This window comes from Haliotis asinina, chromosome 2 (genome assembly GCF_037392515.1).
Source record: "Haliotis asinina isolate JCU_RB_2024 chromosome 2, JCU_Hal_asi_v2, whole genome shotgun sequence".
NCBI lineage: Eukaryota > Metazoa > Mollusca > Gastropoda > Lepetellida > Haliotidae > Haliotis > Haliotis asinina.
The window spans coordinates 90,289,184-90,311,404 of NC_090281.1; the positions used below are offsets into that span (position 1 = coordinate 90,289,184).

Sequence of the window (22,221 nt, forward strand, 5' to 3'; positions counted from 1 at the left end):
AATCATATACATCATGTACATCTGAGGGCTATTTATGAGCTGAAAACTAATTGCGGGCTTATCTCTATGTGAGCTTTATATAGTAAATATATTCCTTCCATCCATATTTGAGCTGTACGTGCTTGGACAACACAATATGTTGACTCATTTACATGTGAGCTCTCCATGTGTTAGCTGAACACAAAATACAGACTTATCTACGTATTAGCTCTATATGCCCGAGTTTAACACGAAATGATGACTCATTTAAGTGAGCTCTGTGTTTTAACTTAAATGTTGACTCAAACTATAAATATGTAAGTGCTTTATGGTTCAACTTCTTTATTATACAAGGTCACAACGTTTCGAGACCCATTGTTATCAGTCTACTGTTATGTGTATATATACTACAACCCTTTAGTTTTACCCTCACTTCACCTGAAGAGACTAGAATCTGTCTCGAAGTTTGATTCCTCCAACTTCTAAATGCCTTTGAAACAACTTATACGACATCATCATGGAGATGAGGCAGTCTCAGCGCTCAACCGATTCACCAACTTGTTAATCAAGAAGACTCGAAATGACAACCAGCTTACATTCCTTCTGAGATGCCGGGATAACAAACTAGTCCCTAAAGGCCTGCAACTGAAAACCTCCCTCCGACGGTCAACACCAGCTATTGCTAAGATCCTGCATGAAGCCAGCAGCAAGATACTGAAACACCAGATAAGCAACCTGAGGCAAGACAGGAGTCACCTTCACCAAGCCATACAGAATGGTAAGTCAACCCTTAAACACCAACTGGAGTCAGACATATGAGAAGATTCAGAACATCACGGTCACCTCATCTAAGTCACTTCAGGACAAGATCAGAACCAACCACATCAAGAAATTCCAAGACCTCCTCAACCATAGTGTCAAAAACAGGAACAAAACAGCTAGGAAAAACAGAGATGAATACCTGAACAAAACAGTAATAAACCTAAGCAGCAAACCATTGACAACCTCACAGATCTCACTCCTATCCAAAGGACTAAGCTATGTGCCGACCAACCCATGTCCCAACCCAGATGTGTACATCAGCGACATAGAGAAGGGTAGTGTTCCCCCTAGGCACATTTAGGAGGGCGCAGCGCCCTGCCCTTTGATTTTTGCGCCCTGCCCTTTTCGCCTCAATCGCAGTCGTTTGCTACGCCGAGTGTGCATTTTCCGGATTTTACCAAGGGCGGAGTTCTCTCCCTTTCTTGAGGAGTCGCAATGATCTGTGGATTACATGGAATGTATTTTAGTGCGTTTGGGGACAGATATTCATACGACTGTGCCGTTTAGGTGAAATTCTGTAACTCGAAAATGTCCGCCATTTTGAACCCATTGGCAATTTGAAACTGAACTTGTTTTACTTCGTTGTTTGTCCTGGTAAATGAAATAGTTGAAACAGCTTACACACTGTTAAAACAGTTCTTTTAGTTTTGTGTTTAGTGGCGATTTCATTAACAAGTATGTCTTGAAGGAATAAAACTTTTTCGATTTCAAACAATGGTAAGCCATACGCCATGTTGAAGCAGACAGAACTTACAGTAGATACTTACGTCCAGGCGAATGTTTGTGGGATATTTTAGTAAAAATAGTCATGATATCAAATTTTACTATCTTAGAATATTTTTAACATGGTATACATTTGTATACTATTTTTCAGGCCGGAATTAGACGAGACAGAGGTAGTTTCCTATGACAACTCAAGGAGTCAGAGGCAGTTATTCAAACAAAGAAGAAAGATGGTGGTCACAAAACTGCATTTGACACATATTGGCAGCAAAACCGGCCCTGGCTGAGGTACTCAGAAGATGACGAAATGAAGGGAAAGATGTTTTGTTCATTATGCTCCAAGTGGAATACCAAGGGCAGAAATAGATCTCAGGTTTGGACAGAGGTTGGATGCGAGACTGTCCGACTTGATAAGGTTTCCATTCCATGAGAATTCTCAAATGCATCAAGATGCTGTCCTTATGGAAAAGGATGACAAAGTGTCCATTGAAAACATTTTCTCAAGATACACAGAAAAGGAAACTGCCGCACTGTAAGATGCACAGAAAGTACTGTTTTTCATTAATAAGCATAACCTGCCACACACAACTTTATATCACCTTCTTATTGACTTGTGCATAGAACTTGGTGCTTCAAACTTGGCAATGCTGAATCACGGCAAAAATGCATCACACACTGGATACAGTACAGTACCGGAGTTCATAGAATGCCAAGCTGAAGTTTTCGAAGAAACGGTTATTGGGAAGATAAAGGATAGCAGTTCATTTGGATTAATGTTGGATGAGTACACTGATGTCTCAACCAGAAATTGAAATTAAAAGACAATTCGACTTCATATACATTTTGTTATTTTTTCCAACATGCCCTTTTATGTTATGAAGTGCCCTTTTCCCATGAATTTACCCTGCCCTTTCTGAACCCTAGAGGGAACACTAAAGGGACTGCAACAACTGGCCCCTAATGGCAATGTGGACTACCTACGACACCAAATAGCTGACATCATCCGCAAAACCCCACGCCAACAGAACAACCTGTCCAAAGATGAGAGGAAAGCAATACAAGAACTCAGAAAGGACAAGGGGATCACCATCACGGCTGCAGACAAAGGGAAAGCCACAGTTATCATGGACACTCCAGAATTCACACAGCTAGAAGACAAGACCCTGGAAGACCCCACAACTTACAAACCTCTAAAGAAAGACCCTACAGCCAAAAAGAAAACTCTGAAGACCCTCCATACCAACCGAGAAATCAGTGATTCCATATTCAACCACCTCAATCCCAACAACGCCCAACCACCATATGCCCGCGCCACTGTCAAAATACATAAGAACCATGTAAAGACTAGAATCCTTGTGTGCTCTAGAGGATCTGTCTACTACAACACGGCCCAACATCTATCCCGCACCCTAGCCCCACTGGGAAAAACTGGCAGCTCCTTTGTGAAAGATTCGGCATCCCTCGTACAGCAACTGAGAAACACCAGTGACACAAAAAAGTTAGTCAGCTACGACGTGGTAGACCTATTTACCAATATACCCATCAAAGAAGCCATTCACATCCTATCTACTAGACTGGAAACATCTCTACCAGACCTAGACACCAAACTCACAGCCCAAAGCATCGTCGATCTTGTAAGTAAATGCTTCGACACTTCATATTTCAACTGGAATGGCCAGCTCTACCAACAGATCCATGGATTGCCAATGGGACCCCCTCTATCACCACTACTGACAGAAATATACATGATTGCCTTTGAAGACACTGCCCTGAAAACTGCACCATTCACCCCAAAGCATTGGTTCCGCAAAGTAGATGATGTCCTAGCTCTCCTGGACGACAACCAAGATCCAGAGGCCCTGCTGCAACACTTGAATTCCCAACACGCAAGAATTCAGTTTACAATGGAAGAAGAGACACACCAACAGCTTCCCTTCCTGGACATTCTTCTCCACCGACGCCAACAATCCATTGCCACCAGTGTTTACCGTAAACCAACACATACGGATCAGTATATTCATCACCAGTCCAACCATCATCCCCAGATCAAGAAAGGCATAGTAGCTACCCTGGCACGAAGAGCAAAAGCGGTCTGCAGCCCAGACAGCCTCCACAGCGAATTAAAACACCTGAAATCAACCTTCCAAGACCTTAACGAGTACCCACCCCATCTAGTCAGCAACACCATCACCAAGACCCTGAAAGAAACTCCCAAGTCAACTAAACCAGAACCTTCCCCCATCAGAATTAGCATACCATACCATGGCCAGATAAGTCATCGCATCAGCCGTCTCATCAAGAAAACAACAGGAATAGACGTCACCTTCCGTAGCGACACCAACCTGAAAACGCTACTATCAGCTAATGGACGTGGGCCAACAACACCTAAATGCAACAACCCATCAGGATGCATCTAACAGATCCAATGCAGTTGTAAAGAGACATATATTGGTGAAACTGGTCGACCACTGGCTATCAGGTTAAAAGAACACAAAATATCAGTTCAAAATTTGGATCAGAAGTTTGCTGCATGTGAACACATCATGCACAAGCCCAATCACAAGATTGTTTGGGACAACACCAGGACATTAGTTAGGAACGCCAATGACTTAAAAAAACGGAAGCTCCTAGAAGCCATTGCAATCAAGCGGAACAATCCCTCAATCAACAGAGACGGAGGTGTTTACTTACCCAATGCATGGAATCACCTTATCCTCAGTGACTAATCTTTATCCAAACATCTTTACCTGTAACTCGTTAACCTAATCAACACAAGCCTGCACATCAATCAGTTGAAGCCTGCACATAAGTTGAAGCCTGTACATCTATCAATCGAAGCCTGTACATCTATCAATCGAAGCCTGTACATCAATTAATAGAAACCCGTATATCTTGTTACCCATTGTTATCAGTCTACTGTTATGTGTATATATACTACAACCCTTTAGTTTTACCCTCACTTCACCTGAAGAAGAGACTAGAATCTGTCTCGAAACGTTGTGACCTTGTATAATAAAGAAGTTGAACCATAAAGCACTAGTCTTTTAGTTTGATTCCTCCAACTTCTAAATGCCTTTGAAACAACTTAATGTTGACTTAGTCCTACTGCTGAGCTGCATAAAAGGCGACTCAACTTGGCGTAAGAGGCGACTAACGGGATCGGGTGGTCAGACTCGCTGACTTGGTTGACACATGTCATCGGTTCCCAATTGCGCAGATTGATGCTCATGTTGTTGATCACTGGATTGTCTGGTCCAGACTCGATTATTTACAGACCGCCGCCATATAGCTGTAATATTGCTGAGTGCGGCTTAAAACTAAACTCACTCACTGAGCTGCATGTGCGAAACACTGAATACAATCTTCTCCACATTTAGTAGCTGTATGTAGTACCAACACATTGATCAGACTTATCAACGTGTGGGCTCTAGGTGTTTTTCTTCACTCATCTGCATATGAGCGCCATGTGTAAGCTCACAGCTAAATCTATACCAACATTATGTGAATATTGTCTCGTTCAAATTTCTGCACGCTGTGTTCTCTATACGTTGTGTAGAATCGTCTACAGGCGTTCTATGTGTCCGCTAATGACGAACACTGGTTGTAGTACTATCGGTATACATGTATTCACAACATGCTGTTCGAATTATACGTATTGCTATATTTTTATCAGAACCGGTATAATACTAGGCAAAAATGGCTTTTGTGATCATCTCTAAGGCTTACACAGATTTTTAATCACAACTTATGCTTCCTCTCGTAATCAAATTACATGGTCTGAATTGTACAAACTTGGAAGAATTTATAACTATCTGCCTAATTATGAGATTGTTGTTATTAGAGTCATTACATCTATTTTAGGGGAAATAGTGTGTACAGTCAGTGTCATTCACTGTCAGACACTTCAGGACCCATTACACCGCAATACTTATTGGAATACTGATACCTGTATTGCAATACATGTTACATTCCAATGCAAAGTCCTGCTAACTACAGCACTCTACTAAGCAGCTGTAAGTGAAATATGAGCACGTGAGTATGATTTTACGCCGCCCTGAGCATTACTTCAGCAATGTCACATGGGGGACACAAGAAATTGGCTTCACACATTGTAACCATATTGGGAATGGAAACCGGGTCTAAGGCGTAACCAGTGAACGGTTTTACCACTGAGCTACCGTCGTGTGAAAGATGAATGTCAGACGTAGACACAACAGGTCAACAAATAAGTGATGGGTGCCTAAAAACTGACCTGTGACAATATACAAGAATAATACTATATCCGTAAGCTCCTATATGCTAGGATGTGATATGTAAAAACTTGAAAACCAAGTTAGTTGTCCTATATCATTTCGTTCTCTAAGACGTGAAAGACGCAAGACACAAACACAGAACATTTCTCATATGGCGTGAAACTATTCAAACTGCAAATCATTGATTGGATGACAGAACTAAGACTACCTCGGACAGAAAGCATGTAATTGCATCCAGAACCACGGAATTAAAAGGTTGATTTATATTGACATTATGACGCTGTCAGGAGCGCCTGTATTGCAGCAGCCGTGCGCCTAAATGCCGAGTCCTTCTGTCCACAAGTCTGGCCATGGCACTCCAGACTGACGAGGGCACAAATAGTCTTGGCTTGAAAGCCAGTAATTAAACACTAGTCAAACATTTCATTGACATATGCTGGAACAATTATACAGAACTAACTACCACTCAATGTGTTGTATGTGTATGGGGACGTGTAAATGCAACATAATGTTCACAGAGATTAACGGTACTGATGTGTGATGCCGCCAGGGTGACATTAAAGGTAAGCCACTTTATTTTCTGTTTAAATTCTAACTTTTACGTTATGTTTTACCTATTCAGACGTATAGTATATACATTACTGATACTGCATACAGAAGTATATAAATATATAAAAAAAATCCAATATATATTAAAACTCTTCAGTATCGTGAGACATTCCTGCGAAAAGCAGGAGCTATTGTAGTAATAAATGTAGTAATGACTTTTACACTGCTTTTAGTAATATTCCAGCAATATCACTGAGGGGGACACCAGAAATGGGCTTCACAATTGTACCCATCTTCGGCGTGATGAGCGAAAGCTTCCATTTCTAGGCTATCCTCACCGCCCCATATGCAGTCATAGATCAATGTCAAATAGTCATGGTGTAGGTCTAGCGAAAACAATCTCTGTTGTAAACCGTCAAATACGAACACTGCATCACTTAATTTATGGGCTGATCTGTCATTTCATCATCTTGCACAGCAAACAGTCTATTTTAGGGGGTAAAGTCACACGGACAAATACCCCCTAGCATGTTCGCGGATACAAAATGATCTCCTCCTAATTACTTTGAACATTGTCAAGCATACCAGACCATGAGTGTCGCTACAAGATGGTTTCGTGTTTCTTGTCGGCTGTAATAACATAACCAAGTGCATAGCATGTGGGGATGGGATGTATCCCGTCTCAGGAATCTGTTTACTTTGATGTTCCTGGAAGTCCATAAAGGTACGTACACTATCAGCGGGGAGCGGCAATCAAGGCAGTTCCACCAGTCGCTACCTTCACGTGAACCATCTACCTTAGGTTAATAAGTTTTCAGTAGCTGTCTGTGCTATTGGGGAGATCATATATGTTTTACTGATTAGACTTTATTTTTCAAAGATCTAAAAATATCTGTTTACGTTAGAGATCCTTGTGTCCATGAGGTCAGTGAGACGAAACAGGTCACTGTAAGCAACAAAGTTCAGTGTTACAGATTTGCTTGCAGTGATATAGTACCGCCGAGAATACGCAGAATATTATGTTTGCGAGTGGTGTCATAAATACATTAGATTTTATGACATGGTATTTTTGCAACAAGTGATTATAAATTTACAAGTAGAAATGAAGATAACAGCTTTGCGTGGTTTACTTTTGATAAAACAGGGAAAGGTAACAAATTTGTGTTTAAATGAAATCCCAACCGATATTATAGATGCGTTTAAGGACCAAATATGCTTGTATTCCGTCAGACACAAACCTACATATATAAATATACAATGCAATTATGAAAGTGATCAGATGTAATAAACCTTATATCTGGTATATTACAGCACCGGCTGGGTAACTTACTGATTCTAGTGCTCTCGTGGGTGTATTCCAGTTCCATCAGGCCGGGGTACCTCATTGCTAGTTCCTGGGCCGCACTATTTTCTTCCGTGCCTTGCCTATTCTGCACTGCTAAAGCCCTAAATGAAACAAGTCTAGATTTCCGCAGTTTCTGAATGTTACCAATGTAAGGAATTTATGTTATCAAATTTACACATATTCATTAACTATACGTGACAGGGACCAGAGTCTGATTCTGATTCTGTTGGTAATATAGCTTTTCACAACACTTTCCTTTGTCATTTTGTTGTTTTTCTGAGAGTCAAGTCCAATGAAAATACATGTAGCAGGTGTGGTCAGATAAAAAATATGAAAGAGTCAGTATTTCATTACTTCCTTTGAGTATTTGAAAGTCATAACGAGTCAATAGGCTTGACAGTAATGTCCTTTCATGTTGTGGTTTCAAAAAGGTTTCTTATACTTCAGGGTTCATTTCCTGTCTCCGGATTTAATGGGTGGCATGACTGACTGGACAGTATTTGAGACTGCTGGTCACAATCCATCCCTTAGCTTCCTACTTTCTGGTAAAGTTCATATCCAGCTTACAATTTAAAATTGCTTAATGTGTCCCCAGGCATCTCTTGAGTAGTATTCCTACTCTGAAAAGCGTTCCTGATTATAAGCCTTTATGTCACAGGGTAACATCATGGGTGCGCATACCACTGAGTGTAATGAATGCACAGACAATTGTATTAGCCCGTCATTTCAGAGTTTGATTATATCAAATGGAATGCAAAAGCGTAAGTTCAGGACTATTTTCGGGGACAGCCGACATTTTTACTCCTGAACACAGTTCTTCGTCTCTGTGATGCTGGTCTGAGGCAGGATGACTGTCGTGTACATAAATGGTTTGTCTCTGAAAACTTACAACATTAACCCTCATTCAAATTGACAAGCAACCCTAGTGTATGAGAGAGTGGGTATTTTGTTTTACTCCGCGCTCAGCAATATTCCAGCTATATAGAGGCGGTCTGTGAACATTAGAGCCTGGACCAGACAAGACAGTGATCATATGAGCATCGATAGTGTCAACTTAGTCATCCTTCACCACTCGATCCCGTTAGTCGTCTATGTCAAGTAGCATGGGTCAATGAAGATCAGTTTTATCCCGGATCTTCACGGGTTAGACCGAAGGTTCTAAACCCTGAGGAAATTTATTTGGTTTTTTTTTTCATGAGAGTAAAAGACTTGATGACATAGTTCAGAGACAGTGTAACAGTCTAACAGTCATGTATGTAACCGCTAGAACATGGACACCTGAAGGCGATGCACAGACTAATAAACCCACAGATTATATTTAACATGTTAGCCTCTGGTAAGACATCCTATTACAGTATGTATACAGTTTCGATAAATCATATAAATAACTCAGTATAACAGATATCTATATCGTCCTTAGCAAACGTCTGACAGTAAGCCACATGTATGGTTCATACAGCCGACATATTCTCTATGTTGTACTTACTTTTATAGATATAAGATATATCTATATCGTTCATAGCAAACGTCTGACTGTAAGCCACATGCGTGGTCCACACAGCCGACAGATTTACCTGCACTTAACGCATGTGATTAGAACCTGTATTTATTTGATGAACCAGATGCTGGATCAGCAATGCAGCTTATGTTGATACCCTCCAGGACAAACTGCCTTCCTGAAGACATCAACGTAATGCACGGTTAAGGTGACAAAACTAAATACTTCTGAAATAAAGTGAGGTAATGTTATATCAGATGAGTGAAGTTCTGAATATATTCTATAATTACTATGCAGCGGATAGTATTGAGTACGAATAAGGACGGTTAATATTGACAGTGGAAATAGACGTTGATAACATAAACAGTAGAAACAGACGTTGATAACATGAACAGTAGAAACAGACGTTGATAACATAAACAGTAGAAATAGACGTTGATAACTTCAAACACTTACTCGTATCTGAGCACTGACTACTTAGCACGGGCTTCATGATCACTGCAGTGGGCCCACGTTCATTCTCGAACGTAAGCAAACCAGCAGGTGCTGTTAGATCGGTGAGAGTCTATGAGAGGACGGGACTCCTAGTGACTCCTCGCTGCTTCATGCTTCAGTGCACATAAGTACAGAACGTGGAGCTACGGTTTCATCGGCGACAGGTACCGTTACTAAATTTAATGATGAGACTCACTTGAACTTTATATCACGGAATCAGGTCAAATTATTCACAGTCGCATAGTCAGTTTATTCATAATTATCCACCCTCTATCTTGCCTATTAATTAATCTGAGCCACCATCTATCTCGCCTAGCGATTAACCCGTTCACCGAGTGTGTTTATCCAACCTGCTTCTATTTCTAGTTAACCCTTGAATTGCTTTTATCCATTACATATCAGAACTAATCTTACGCCTGGCCTCCATTCCTCAACTGGAGTTAGCATTCAGTACCGAGTAAATGTCATCTTACCATGTCAAGTTTCCACTCGTGCTCTCTTATTACTCTGTTGTTCTGATGTACACATGCATCTACATCCGAGTATTCTACCTGAAGACGAGGTCGGGGACACAAATAGTTCTTATCAAAATTAATTGAATTGTGTAAAGGTTTAAATATTTAACTTGTAATGGAAAATTTGAACAAGATAGATATGGAGGAAAGGTAATATATCACCTGCCGACAAAATGTTGGTAAAGAAGATTATTTAGTGTTTAAAGGATGTGTTTAATGTTAGTACTGACTTCGATGTGACAGACCTTTGTTACTATATTCACATTACCCTATGGTCTCCACACATGCTCTGTTGTTGCTATCTCTTACGAAATGTATGGCTGGTTAAAGAAAGACTCAATGGAAAATGTGAAAAGAAACGAGACTTTATAAATAACATCATTGTAACTCAGGCGGACACTATTTGAGACAAAATCAACAGACATAAAACTGACAGTAAGACATGCTTTGGAAGAATTTGTGAAACGGCTCAAAAGAATATCATTTGGCAAGACGGATGAAATGTGTACCCAAGTTGGAGTAAGTCGGACTCAAGTCTGAGATTTTTATTAATGCCCAGCAAAGAATATTTATGAATATTAATGTCATACTAATTACTTGTTAAACTAGTATAGATACGATAGAAATGATATACTTGAACTTTACGAAATATTAATAAGTCTAAAGATGTACTCCACAGAGAGGTGTGATGAATGTCCATCTCTGATATAATTAAACAAGGACTGTTGAAATATTGGTCTGCGATGATATACAGTAGAATACGGAATTTAGTACAGTTATCCATGAAACTGTAGACAGAGCTGACGTGAATCGGTTAAACGTTATCTGCTGGATTAGACAGAGCTAACGTGAATCGGTCAAACGTTATCTGCTGGATTAGACAGAGCTAACGTGAATCGGTCAAACGTTATCTGCTGGATTAGACAGAGCTGAACACAGACAACAAGTTGTCCCAATTATAAGTTACCACAAAGTGTAAAAATTACACCACGTATCTTTCATAAATGTTGTCAGACAGACACAAGTTTAGATCAAAACCTTCCCAAGTCAGTACATGTATTCCACCGATTATTCAAACATCGAGCACAGTTCGAAAGATATCTCTTATCACTATTCTCAGGATGTAATATTCCGATTATTAAAATACGATCCAGTAAGCATATATTACCACTAGAACATAGCATATAGGGATATATACCACGGAAAGGCTATTCGTTGTCGCTGTAATACAATTGCCCTAATCGTTATCTATTAATGTCCTTTTCTCATTACTTGTGTTAACTGTACGTTCACAAAAAGTAATTCACAAGATCTTTTAAATACTAAAACGGATTTAAAACAGTTCGTAAAATACATCAGAACAATGTGTGATGCAGAAGAATCTGCCTCGTTACTGAAACATGTCCGATGTTAAATTTTTATAAATGTTTGTTGTTCTCTTTGTTGCAACTGTTATTGTTGTTGTTGTTGTTGTTGTTGGTGGTGGTGGTGGTGATGATGATGATGACAATGACGGCGACGATAAACGTATTTTTCTTAGATGACTCCGAAGAGGAAAGTGGCTTAAAATTTAAGTGTACAACGAGAAGCAACATGAAATATATAGGTGGGCCATCAATGCGTATCTGAAGCTTGTAATAATGGGGACATACACACTATTTAAATATGGACATTTCACAGTGGACTAAACCCCATACACCGTGATCTCCAGCGTTGTGCAACAAGTGGAGTGAGGGACTATGGTGGCAACATTACAACAATATCGTGGCGGGCAGAAACATGATGATCAGGATAGTCAGGAAAAGAATCGACTTAATGCTGAGTGTATAAATTGACCCGTGAAGATCTGGGTTAGAATTGATCCTCAGTAACCCATACATGTCGTAAGAGGCGACTAACGGGATCGAGTGGTCAGGCTCGCTGAATTGGTTGAGAAATTTCATCGTATCCTAAGTGATTGATATTCATGCTACTTACCACTGAATTGTCTGGTCCTGACTCGTTTATTTACAAACTGCCGCCATAAAGGTGAAATATTGCCGAGTACGGTGTTAAACAACCTACCAACTCAGCAACCTAACCAGAGTATATATTATCAAGGCATGGATGCAGTGCTTCTGAGTATCTACATCTGCGTTGTTGACATTCTTCATCTTTCAATGGCTGTCAGTAAACACAACGAAGACACACAGCTAAAAATTCTGAAGAACTGCTAGTATTGCATTTAATTTCAAAAGAGTAGTCGATGGAATTTATTCGAGTTACCCGTTTGAAATATTGCAGCTTGAGAATTGTATAGATATTTGAGAAATAAATAACCTTTAGAAGAACAAAACAAAAGAACTGAACGAAAACAAAAGAACTAAAAGAACACAGAACAGCGTCCACGGAGTACGTCTCATGTTAGTTATGCTAGCTACTAACATTACATGAAAACATCTTCAGTGTTTCTCTCCGCAACTTGTCATATCAGTTATTGCAGAGAGAGCGTACGTTGGGAAATACAACTAACCTATGTAACCAGACTCGCGAGTCTGTCATACCCTTTATACAGTCCTTTTCCTGACAGTCACATGACACTAAACGATATAATCGCTGTTCTGTGTTAATATGTTTACTTCGGTTTTAAAACTGCAATTAAACGTAATGCAGCCATGTATTATGAAACGACGTTTTTTTCAGCTTCTGGTGTATTCAACAACGATGCGCCCAGATCAGCTCGGCGAGACTGCATGTTATAGGAAGCTATCATCGGTATTCACAAACAGAATCCTCCTGAATATCGTTTTCTGGTGGTATTATTATACAGTAAACCAATCATGACGGCCCGATTAAAATTCATAACACTTGGGTTTTTTTGATTCGCGTGCATTGTTCCGACAAACTAATCTGCTCCAGTTCGCCAGCGATGGACGGGGCTCATACGAATTCCAGGTGTCCAACGACTGTGTATTGAGGTCTGCCTTTGTTGACTGTAAACATGTCTGCTATCAATAAGTAACACAGGTTTGAAGGATCTGTTGGTTTGTTTACCAAAACATCAACCACCAACGCCGCTCATACGACATAAAGTATTGACGATCATATTAAACACCCGTTCCATAGGAAACTATCAGCGTTAGAGTAGATACTAAATTTTTCAACTGTAAACAGCACAAAACCACCAGTTTACAACAAGCGAATACAACAAGAAATTGTCCTTTTTTCCGATTTATTTATTCTTTCAATTACGCAGAAGCAGATGATAAACTATATTTATAGTTTACTTCTGTATGTGAATCTGTTAACACTGAACGAGTTACGGCTCGGTGCCATATTCCAGACAGACGTAGGTACACCGACAGTAGAATTTGTTCCATTGTGATACGTGGGCATACATGTGATAGAACCCTTGGAACTCGCCACACCAGGGGCAAAGTGAGCTACGACTTTGATCTATAAATTCGATTATTCCTTGAATGATTTAATCAGAAAAAACTGCCGTTGTGTAAATATTCATGACAGAGCTAGGCTCAGATGGATGGCAGGGGGCGGTTCTCTTCTGCGATCAAAATACCTGTTCAACAGAAACACTCTGTTCTTAATAGAAATAACGGTTAGTATTCACACACACCGTTCTTTGAGACACCAGATGATCATACACAATAACGTGTATACAAGCATTGCTTTAGTCTTGACCAGTAAATAACTTTGCTGCTTAGAACAGAATGAAGTTAGTGAGCCCCTACTAATCAAAACAAGAAAGAAGGCAATGTGTTAGTCATCAGACCGGAAATGGCATTTCCAGACGTAGACCATGCGTTGTTACAATAACCGTCTTAGACCATAAGGAATTTGCCAGAGTTTACAGAACTATTCATGCACCCCGTTATCTTATAATTATTCCATCTAACATTGCCGAGTATGTACATGTTAACTCATGGCGTCGTATGACACAGATGGTTGATCATTCACAGCCATCAGTACCTCACACTGTTAAACGTATCATTGTATACATGTTTCGGGCTACGTGTCTTCCACACTGGCTGCAAAGCTTTAAGCCATGAACTCACAATTATGTTTTCTCGTTCACCTCACACTGAAGGTTTAATTCAAACTTTCCTATGTGGAGAAAACGCCAATGTCATAATAGTTCTTACTTTCTTCCATATATCCTTTGGGCTGCTTTGGATTTCCTTCGACTACTAGCTCTGGGTTGAGCTAGATCTCATTGGGTTGCCTTGGTTGGTTTGTTGGTTGACTGCTTGTTGAATGCCGCACTCACCAATATTCCAACTATGTGGCGGCGGTCTGTAAATGATCGAGTCTGAACCAGACAATCCAGTGATCAACCGCATGAGCATCGATCTAATAGGATACGTTGACACATGTGAGCGAGGCTGACCACCCAATCCCCTTAGTCGCCTCTACGAGAAGCATAGTGGTGCGAAATGACAACCATGGCAATGGGAGTTCTTAGAATGATCATTTATTCTTTGAAGAAAAAATTCTGAAATAATCAGAAAAGACACTCAGTAAACATTCTGATAAAGTAATATTATATATACACTCATAATACAACACTCATAGCCATTTACTCTGGACCAAGCATGATCAATACATGAACAATACGCATGATCTCTACATTGTGACTATTAACAGAAGCTACAGTGCTTCATAAATTACAAATAACTCTACAGGCTCTAAAATGGTTCCACTACCGGCAAATATCTCACACAGGCTTAATATATTCCTTTAGTTGCATTTCTCTCAGATAATGCTACAATCTCTAATGCCAGATGTGAAAGGGAGCTCTTGAACGATAACAACACAGTTTGAGGACCTTGATGCCCAGCAAATGACTCTGTTGGAGCAAAGAGACGTGATAGGTTGTTACATGTCACAACCGCACACAATGTCTCCGACTCAAAGTTTACTCAAATTCATGAAAGGTGGCAATACGAAGAAACAAACAAATATTTCACCTGGATATGAACGTTCCATTGCAAAATCTAAAAAATGTAGCAGATGATATAGTCGACGCCTCGTCTGTCCGTAATCATTTTGTTTCCGGAGCATAACTCTAAAACCGTTCAATATTTTTAGACCACAATTGATAGATATAATAATCTGAACCTATGGTTGTGCCTTTTGCTATTTACAGAGTTTTGGCATTTTTATTTATTTATCTGTTATTTATTCATTTTTGTTTTTGTTTTTGTTTTTGTTTTTCCATGGAACATTTTGGTGTTAGTCTAATGGTGGGGTGGGCTTCGTTTGCGGAGCAGAACTAAAAAATCGTTCAATATTTTTCTGCAAAACTTGGTAGATATGTCAATCAGATCCCAAAGTGGTGCCATTTGCTATCTACTGTTTTTGTGATATATTATTTTCTCGGTTTCCATGGAAACGTTTCGGACTTAGTCTCAAAATGGAGGGATGGGCTTCGTTTCCGGAGCAGAACTCAAAAACCGTTCAATAGTTTTCTGCCAAACTTGGTAGATATGTCAATCAGAACCTAACGTTGTGCCTTTTGCTATTTACAGGTTTTTGTGATTTATTAATTTTTCGGTTTACATGGAAACGTTTTTGACTTATTCTCAAAAGTGAGAAGTGTGTTTCGTTTCCGAAGTAGAATTCAAAAACTTCTTAATATCTGTCAGTAAAACTTGGTGGATATGAGTGGCAGACGCCAAAGTGGTGCCTTTTGCTATTTACAAGTTTTTGTGATTTATTATTTTCCCAGTTTCCACAGAAACGATTCTGACGTAATCTCAAAATGGAGTAATGGGCTTCGTTTCTGGAGCACAACTCGAAAACTTGGTAGATATGTGAGGTAGACCACAACGTAGTGTTTTTTGCTATTTAGAAAGTTTTGGCATTTCTATTTTCCCGGTTTCCATGGAAAGAATTCGGACTTAGTCTCAAAATGTAGTGATTGGCTTCGTTTCCGGAGCACAACTCGAAAACCAATTGATGTCTTTCAACAGATCTTGGTAGATATATGAGACAGATCTTGAAGTGGTGCCTTTTGCTGTTTACTGATGTATAGCATATTTTTCATGATTTCCATGGAAACGATAGCCTTCAGATGATTTTGTCCTTTCGAATATTTGGGGGCCGGGGGGATATGTCATGTTCTGATGACTCTTGTTAAGATAAAGAGAACTTCCTATGCGACAAAATATGAACACGGGGGATATTTAAATTTGATATTTAAAAAATAGTTATCATTAGTTTATGAAGAATTAACCCAATAGACCTGTAGCCAATTCAAACCACATGTGTTACCGAAGATCAATTGCAACCCGGACATTCACGGGTTTTCATTGCCTTGGAATTGACGAGGCTTACTCTGGGGTGCTCTTGGTTGCTTCATGTTACATTGAGTTTTTGTGTAATTGATTGGAATTGCTGTGGATTGGTTTGTGCTGTGAAAATGAACATTGTTCACAGTTTGGCCACATTCCAAAGTTTTGTTCTGTAAAATAACGGGCGATGTTAAGTCATTAAACTCTCGTGTTATTTGTGGTGTGTTTTGAGGCAAAGTACCTCAGCATTTCAAGCTCTTCTATGTGACAGTCTGTCTGTTTCTTCTGCCAAATGTCATCGGTCTCATTATGTGTTCTTAAGAATGAATGCGTCAAACTGTGAACCTGAAAGGCCTTACTTTTGGAGTTCCGACCTCTTCTGTTCTGTTATTATGCACCGATGAGCGACATGCTTCAACATGAAAATGTTTGATTTGAGCTATTGGCAAGAACATATGTATTAAACATGGAACGGATGTATTCCAAACAAATAATTATTACAATATTTTCTCAGTCACATTTAATATAAATTTCCGAGCATTTTAATGTAGGAGTATATTCCCAGCTGCCATGTGGCCAAATATGTTTATTCCTTCGTTGATGCTGAAGCAGGTGTGCTAAATCTGCTCACAATTAATGGGCATGATTTTACTTAATGACCAAATTAAATGTCAAATGACTGTTGTTGCAAGTCATGATATCATGCACTATAGAACTGTTAGCGCCATAGTTTAAAGAACAAGTCAGTAAGGTAAGACTGCACGTTTACGTGTTTCACGTCATGTATTTTTTAAATCAAATAATGTTTGGTGAAACATTATTCAACTACATGTCTTTATGTACATCTGGCCTTAAATAGCTTGTATGCGGTGGTGAAGAATGTGAAGTTGTAGTGCCATTATGATCCATTGATACGATTTGAACAGTCAGTCGCATCATCCCGTTTTTGTTAGTCTGTGTGATCTACATCTATTGAACCTAGCTTTGACGAACTTGTATATTTTAGATAATGACCTTCCATCGCATGGGAAAGAATGGCAATCTGTATATAGGTTCCTATGACTATTTCATACCACTTTCATAATATATGACATCGTATATAATCTTTATGATGCTGACTTCGAAGCACTGAATATTGAGAGGTCGGGGAGGACTTATCATCAGTATCAGGTTTTAGTAACCTCCTGTACACTGTTCTACGATTTGGGGAAATGACACATTGATGATGTCTCGTGTCCACTAGCAATAAGTGATGCGTTTGTGGTTTTCAGATGAAACATCAAAAGAGCCCATAAAGAACTGCTGGCTTGAAGGTTCTGATTTGTTTTGTAGTGTACTCTAATGCCGGTGTGTATTGGTATGAAGCTTTACTGAAGAGTCTCTTCTTCAGTTTCATTTATCCATGCTGTGATTTCAGCAAAATGGAACCGTGGGTGATTGTATGCTGCACGGTAAACCCGTGCCTTGAATTAATGGATAGCAAAAGCGTCCGTCCAATTAGGGCAGTATTTACCCTTTCCGTGTAAAGCATCATTTCAGTGATAGGGGCATTGAGTGGTCGGCTTCCCTTCGGTAAACGGTTGCAGAACAATTTGACAGCTTGAAATATGTATCAACATTTGCATTCCCATCCAAATACTTCATGATTTTCACGACCCAGAGCAAATAAATAGGAACCTTTGACATTCGTAAACGTTGGAGATATGTTAATGTTACTCCCTTTTGAATTTGCCATATTTTATGCTTGTGTGGCTTCCACGGGGCAAGTATGATTCGTGCATGTACATTTCTACCAAAGCTTCATTTCCTCCGGGAGTCACAGCTATCTTCAGTCGATGGAGTGGGCTAGTATTTGCCATTCCTCGATGTACTACTCGTAGCTGCGTTGAAGCATCGCTCTGTGTTGTGTTTATCGGTGTACGCCAACTACTTTGAGGAACTCTGGCTGATCGTAAACTGTAACGTTTCGCTGGGACTGAACGTAAGTAGATCATAGTCTGTAGACCCCTACATCCGGGATCTTTTATTCATTACTATGAACATGAGTACTGCTCCATCTTCTTCAAGTATGATATATTCATGGGAGAAGGTAAGTTACGTACAGAAGTTGTATGAAGGGCAGTTTACACTTTTAGCTGAGAATCAGAAAATGGAATATCAGCTTATTGTTAATTTGTGTTATCGATGATATGTCCAGTTTTGTTAGGGTGGGTTTTTTTATAACACAGCTTTCATTTTAGACGATTCACATAATGATATAACATGCAGTGGTACTTGTCTTCCTCTGCGGAGTATTGCTGCCTATTCCTTCCAGTCCTGGCACACAGGGGGCATGCGGTGCTTAACATGTCTTGTATTATACTTGTGAGGCTACTGAAATAAAAGCATGAATCATCACCAGAAAGGTGACTTTTGCGTGGAGAAATCAAAACTACGTTTGTGTTGCGCACATCGTTTATTGTCGGCACAAAATATCGTTGTCCATATAATCGCCAAAACCTCTGGAAAGTAAACTAAAATTTTGATCGCAGCTTTTCCAAGGAAAAGGGCTAAAATGTGTCAGATTTGTAAATTCTTAAATCCAGGAAAGGGATAATCGATAATGACGAGTCGTAGTGTCTTTACGTCACATCAAGTGGCGGCTACATTGTGGACGAAACATGGAAACCACGACAGAGTGATTCTAGCATGAACCCATAGGAGCAGCCTCCGCCTATAATTTTAGTCACTCTTTACATGCCCAGATCTCAGTCTGAAACATGACAGCAACAGTCCCAGCACTGTATAACAACATTGAACCACCTGCTGAAATTAGGCTTTCAGCGAAAATCAGAAGAGATAAATGTAGTGTGTGCTAGCGTACTTTCGACGACTACATTACTGTCCCAATGTACATGTACACGTGTACCTGGGGAACAGAATTAGCTGAAGCAGTCGTGGGTTCATTGTATTCATGAATCTGATGCATTTAGTATAGCAATGTTTAATGCTCAAATATAACAGCTATATATGTGTGTAAATGTAGTTAGTAGATATAACGTCTAGACAGACTGACATAGAAAAATGAAACAATGCGTTTATGGATGCTGGCGTTTGAATATATGTGTTATGTGTAAGGAATCGTGCATAAACAAATGCATTAGATGGTTGGGTATTGCACACTGACATTGACGGCGGACAGACAATCCGGTGATTCACATCACGAACATTGGTCTACCCAATAAAGAACAATCCAAGCGAGCCTAATCACCAATCACGTTGGTTTCTTCTTATCAAGAGCATGATTTGCTTAAAGACGATTTCCAGTGTGTTTTTTTACCTCTTTATAGACTCAAAAACATATGAGAAATGTGATCTGACATACATAGTTTACCGTTACCAGACATGGCATAACAGCTGAATAAGTCGGGATTAATTTAGTAAGTCCTCATCAAGTTTTGTATTGACACTGTTTACAAATCGTTAGGGGTGGTAATTGCTATCTTAAGAGCGCAATTTGGGTTTACTTCCTCTTTAATATCGAGCCGACTTGAACACGCTCATAAGCCCCTCATTCAAACTATCAACACAACTATCAATAAAGCTCCTATTTCTTCACACATAAACGTGTATTAGAATTTGAGCAAAAAATGTTGAATAATTGAGGAATTTGAGATGTGAGAGGTTTCAACCTATTGCATGACAAACATATCTAGCGATGCTATAATTCCACATGTACCAGTTATTTTCTTGGAAACGTGTTTTTAATAGATTCCTTTGCCCAATAAAATATATGTTGAATTTTAGACATGAGTAAGAGCTGTCTTATTATTGAAAAAAATAACTATCATTGCAGTTTTCAAATAATTACACTTGCTGATATTCTTCGTTTGAAGCAGGGAACGTCGAAATTTCTGGCACACTGATTCAAGATATAGCGCCGAGAATCTAATACATTTATTAACTCTATTATTTAAAAAAATCACTGCTGGCTCCGGATTCTCGCGTGTGTCACCTTGGATCTTAAAACTATTTGCGACTGCAAGAGGTCGCATCCGTAGTTGTCAAACATGCTTAATATTTTACAACGTTGTGTATAACATAACATAAAAAGAAACATACAGTACAGTGAAAGTAGGTTGTATAAACATTGAAAAAAATCAATAGAATCATGCTTTGCAGCAACTGTGCAGATGCAGGAGCCATGGAGCCATGTAGCCGTAAATTAACGTGACGAGTTCCGTCCCTTTTAAGACGTGCCAGAAACTTATGATCGACAGTTTGAATCCCGGCCCTACGTGAGATGTGTTCCTTGGCTTGCCAGCATCCTATCTGTGCTCAGTGTCAAAACTACATCAACCAGGGCTTTCCTACCACAACGGATACTGATATTCATAGATTAGAGTTGGTAGATTGAGTGTTCAATTTCCCTTTCTGAATAAATACTGAATATCTTCCAAGCAACTTAAACAGAAGCGACACAACATTTTTTTCCCATGAGAGTAAGGAGGACGCGTAAAAATCCGGGTAAGTATTGGTCTTCCATGCTTGTCTAGATCGGGTGGTCAGACTCGCTGACTTGGTTGTCACATGTCATCGTATCCCAACGGCATAGAACAATGCTTCTGATCACTTGGTTGTCTTCTGATCAATCGAGCATTTACAGACCGTCGCCATACAGCTGGAATATTTCTGAGTAAGGCGTTAAACAACAAACAAACAAACCATACTATGACGATATCTGTGTACAGTCCATCTGAAAATGTCTACTATATCATTAACACATGTTCATGAACCACTGTTATAGACAGAGATGTTATGTTCACGAAAGGTTGAGCGGTGGCCCCCGTCACTAACACAAGGAAATGGAAGGGTGGTACTCACCCGTATAAACAACTTTGAGCGAGGATTGTATGACGTTATTTGAAACAATGGTAGAATGAAGAACACCAGGCTGGAGCAGCTAGAACATCACTCCACATTACAAAAATGACCAGTAATGGTATGAGCAGATTTCGAAGATGCTACTAGAACAAAACAATGTAACGAAAGAGACCCCTTTGGAGTTCAGACATGTATTATAGATACTCGAGCCAAAGATAAGTGACGTGCCAGTATGTAGAGAATGGTTCAAGATCACGAATCGCAACACACACCACCCCGCAACACAAAACTCACACTCTTATTTCCACGTCCATTGTAGTATACAGAACAAGTGTTTGATTAGCACGGGGAACGGTTGATAAGTCCTGAAACTGAGAAACAGAAGTGATGGAGATAGCTACTCACTTGTTCTGCTGATGGACAGCTAACCCATTGCTTTAAACATTGTTGGAATCCTGTCTAAAGAAATGTACGCGTACACGCCTTTGAAGAATTTGCTCCATGGGAACTGATGTGTTATGTGATATCTCATGCTTTTGATAACCTTCATCCATGATGTCAGTCTCAATATCACATCGTATATAATCAATCTCAACAAACCGGGAATCATATTTCAGCTCTTGCAGCCAGGAGGCATTTACAGTTTGGTGGACTGAGAGACAGTCACAGTTTACTGCTCGTTGCTGTTAACGCAACTAGGTGTTTGTCTGTATTTATGTGGCCACCATCTGATCATATACCAACTGATTTGTGTGTTCTTTTAAGTGTACAGGGTTGTCATAACACGGAAAGAGTCCGTACACAAAGCTGACTCAGAGTTTTTTCAAATGGTCACAGGTGGGCTCGAGCCCACCTCGAGCTCACTGATTCCCTAGCCTGGCGCTTTAAC

At 39.7% G+C, this 22,221-nt stretch overlaps 2 protein-coding genes across 2 annotated transcripts in view; both read left to right on the plus strand.

Annotated features, from left to right (window-relative positions):
• Positions 1–22,221, plus strand: part of LOC137274571 (glutamate receptor ionotropic, kainate 2-like) — a 78,080-nt gene that overhangs the window by 22,507 nt on the left and 33,352 nt on the right. The gene's annotated exons all lie outside the window — the stretch shown is intronic.
• On the plus strand, positions 466–6,184 carry LOC137272099 (uncharacterized). The gene is made up of 3 exons (XM_067804460.1): positions 466–757; positions 2,449–3,739; positions 6,082–6,184. Exons 1-3 carry the CDS (start codon positions 466–468, stop codon positions 6,182–6,184), a joined length of 1,686 nt encoding a protein of 561 aa, XP_067660561.1.

Coding starts and splice junctions, on each gene's coding strand:
- LOC137272099 (XM_067804460.1), top strand. CDS start 466: ATGCCTTTGAAACAACTTATACGACATCATCATGGAGATGAGGCAGTC. Junction 758..2,448: donor TCACCAAGCCATACAGAATG/GTAAGTCAACCC, acceptor TCTGAACCCTAG/AGGGAACACTAAAGGGACTG. Junction 3,740..6,081: donor ACCCTGAAAGAAACTCCCAA/GTCAACTAAACC, acceptor CCTGTATTGCAG/CAGCCGTGCGCCTAAATGCC.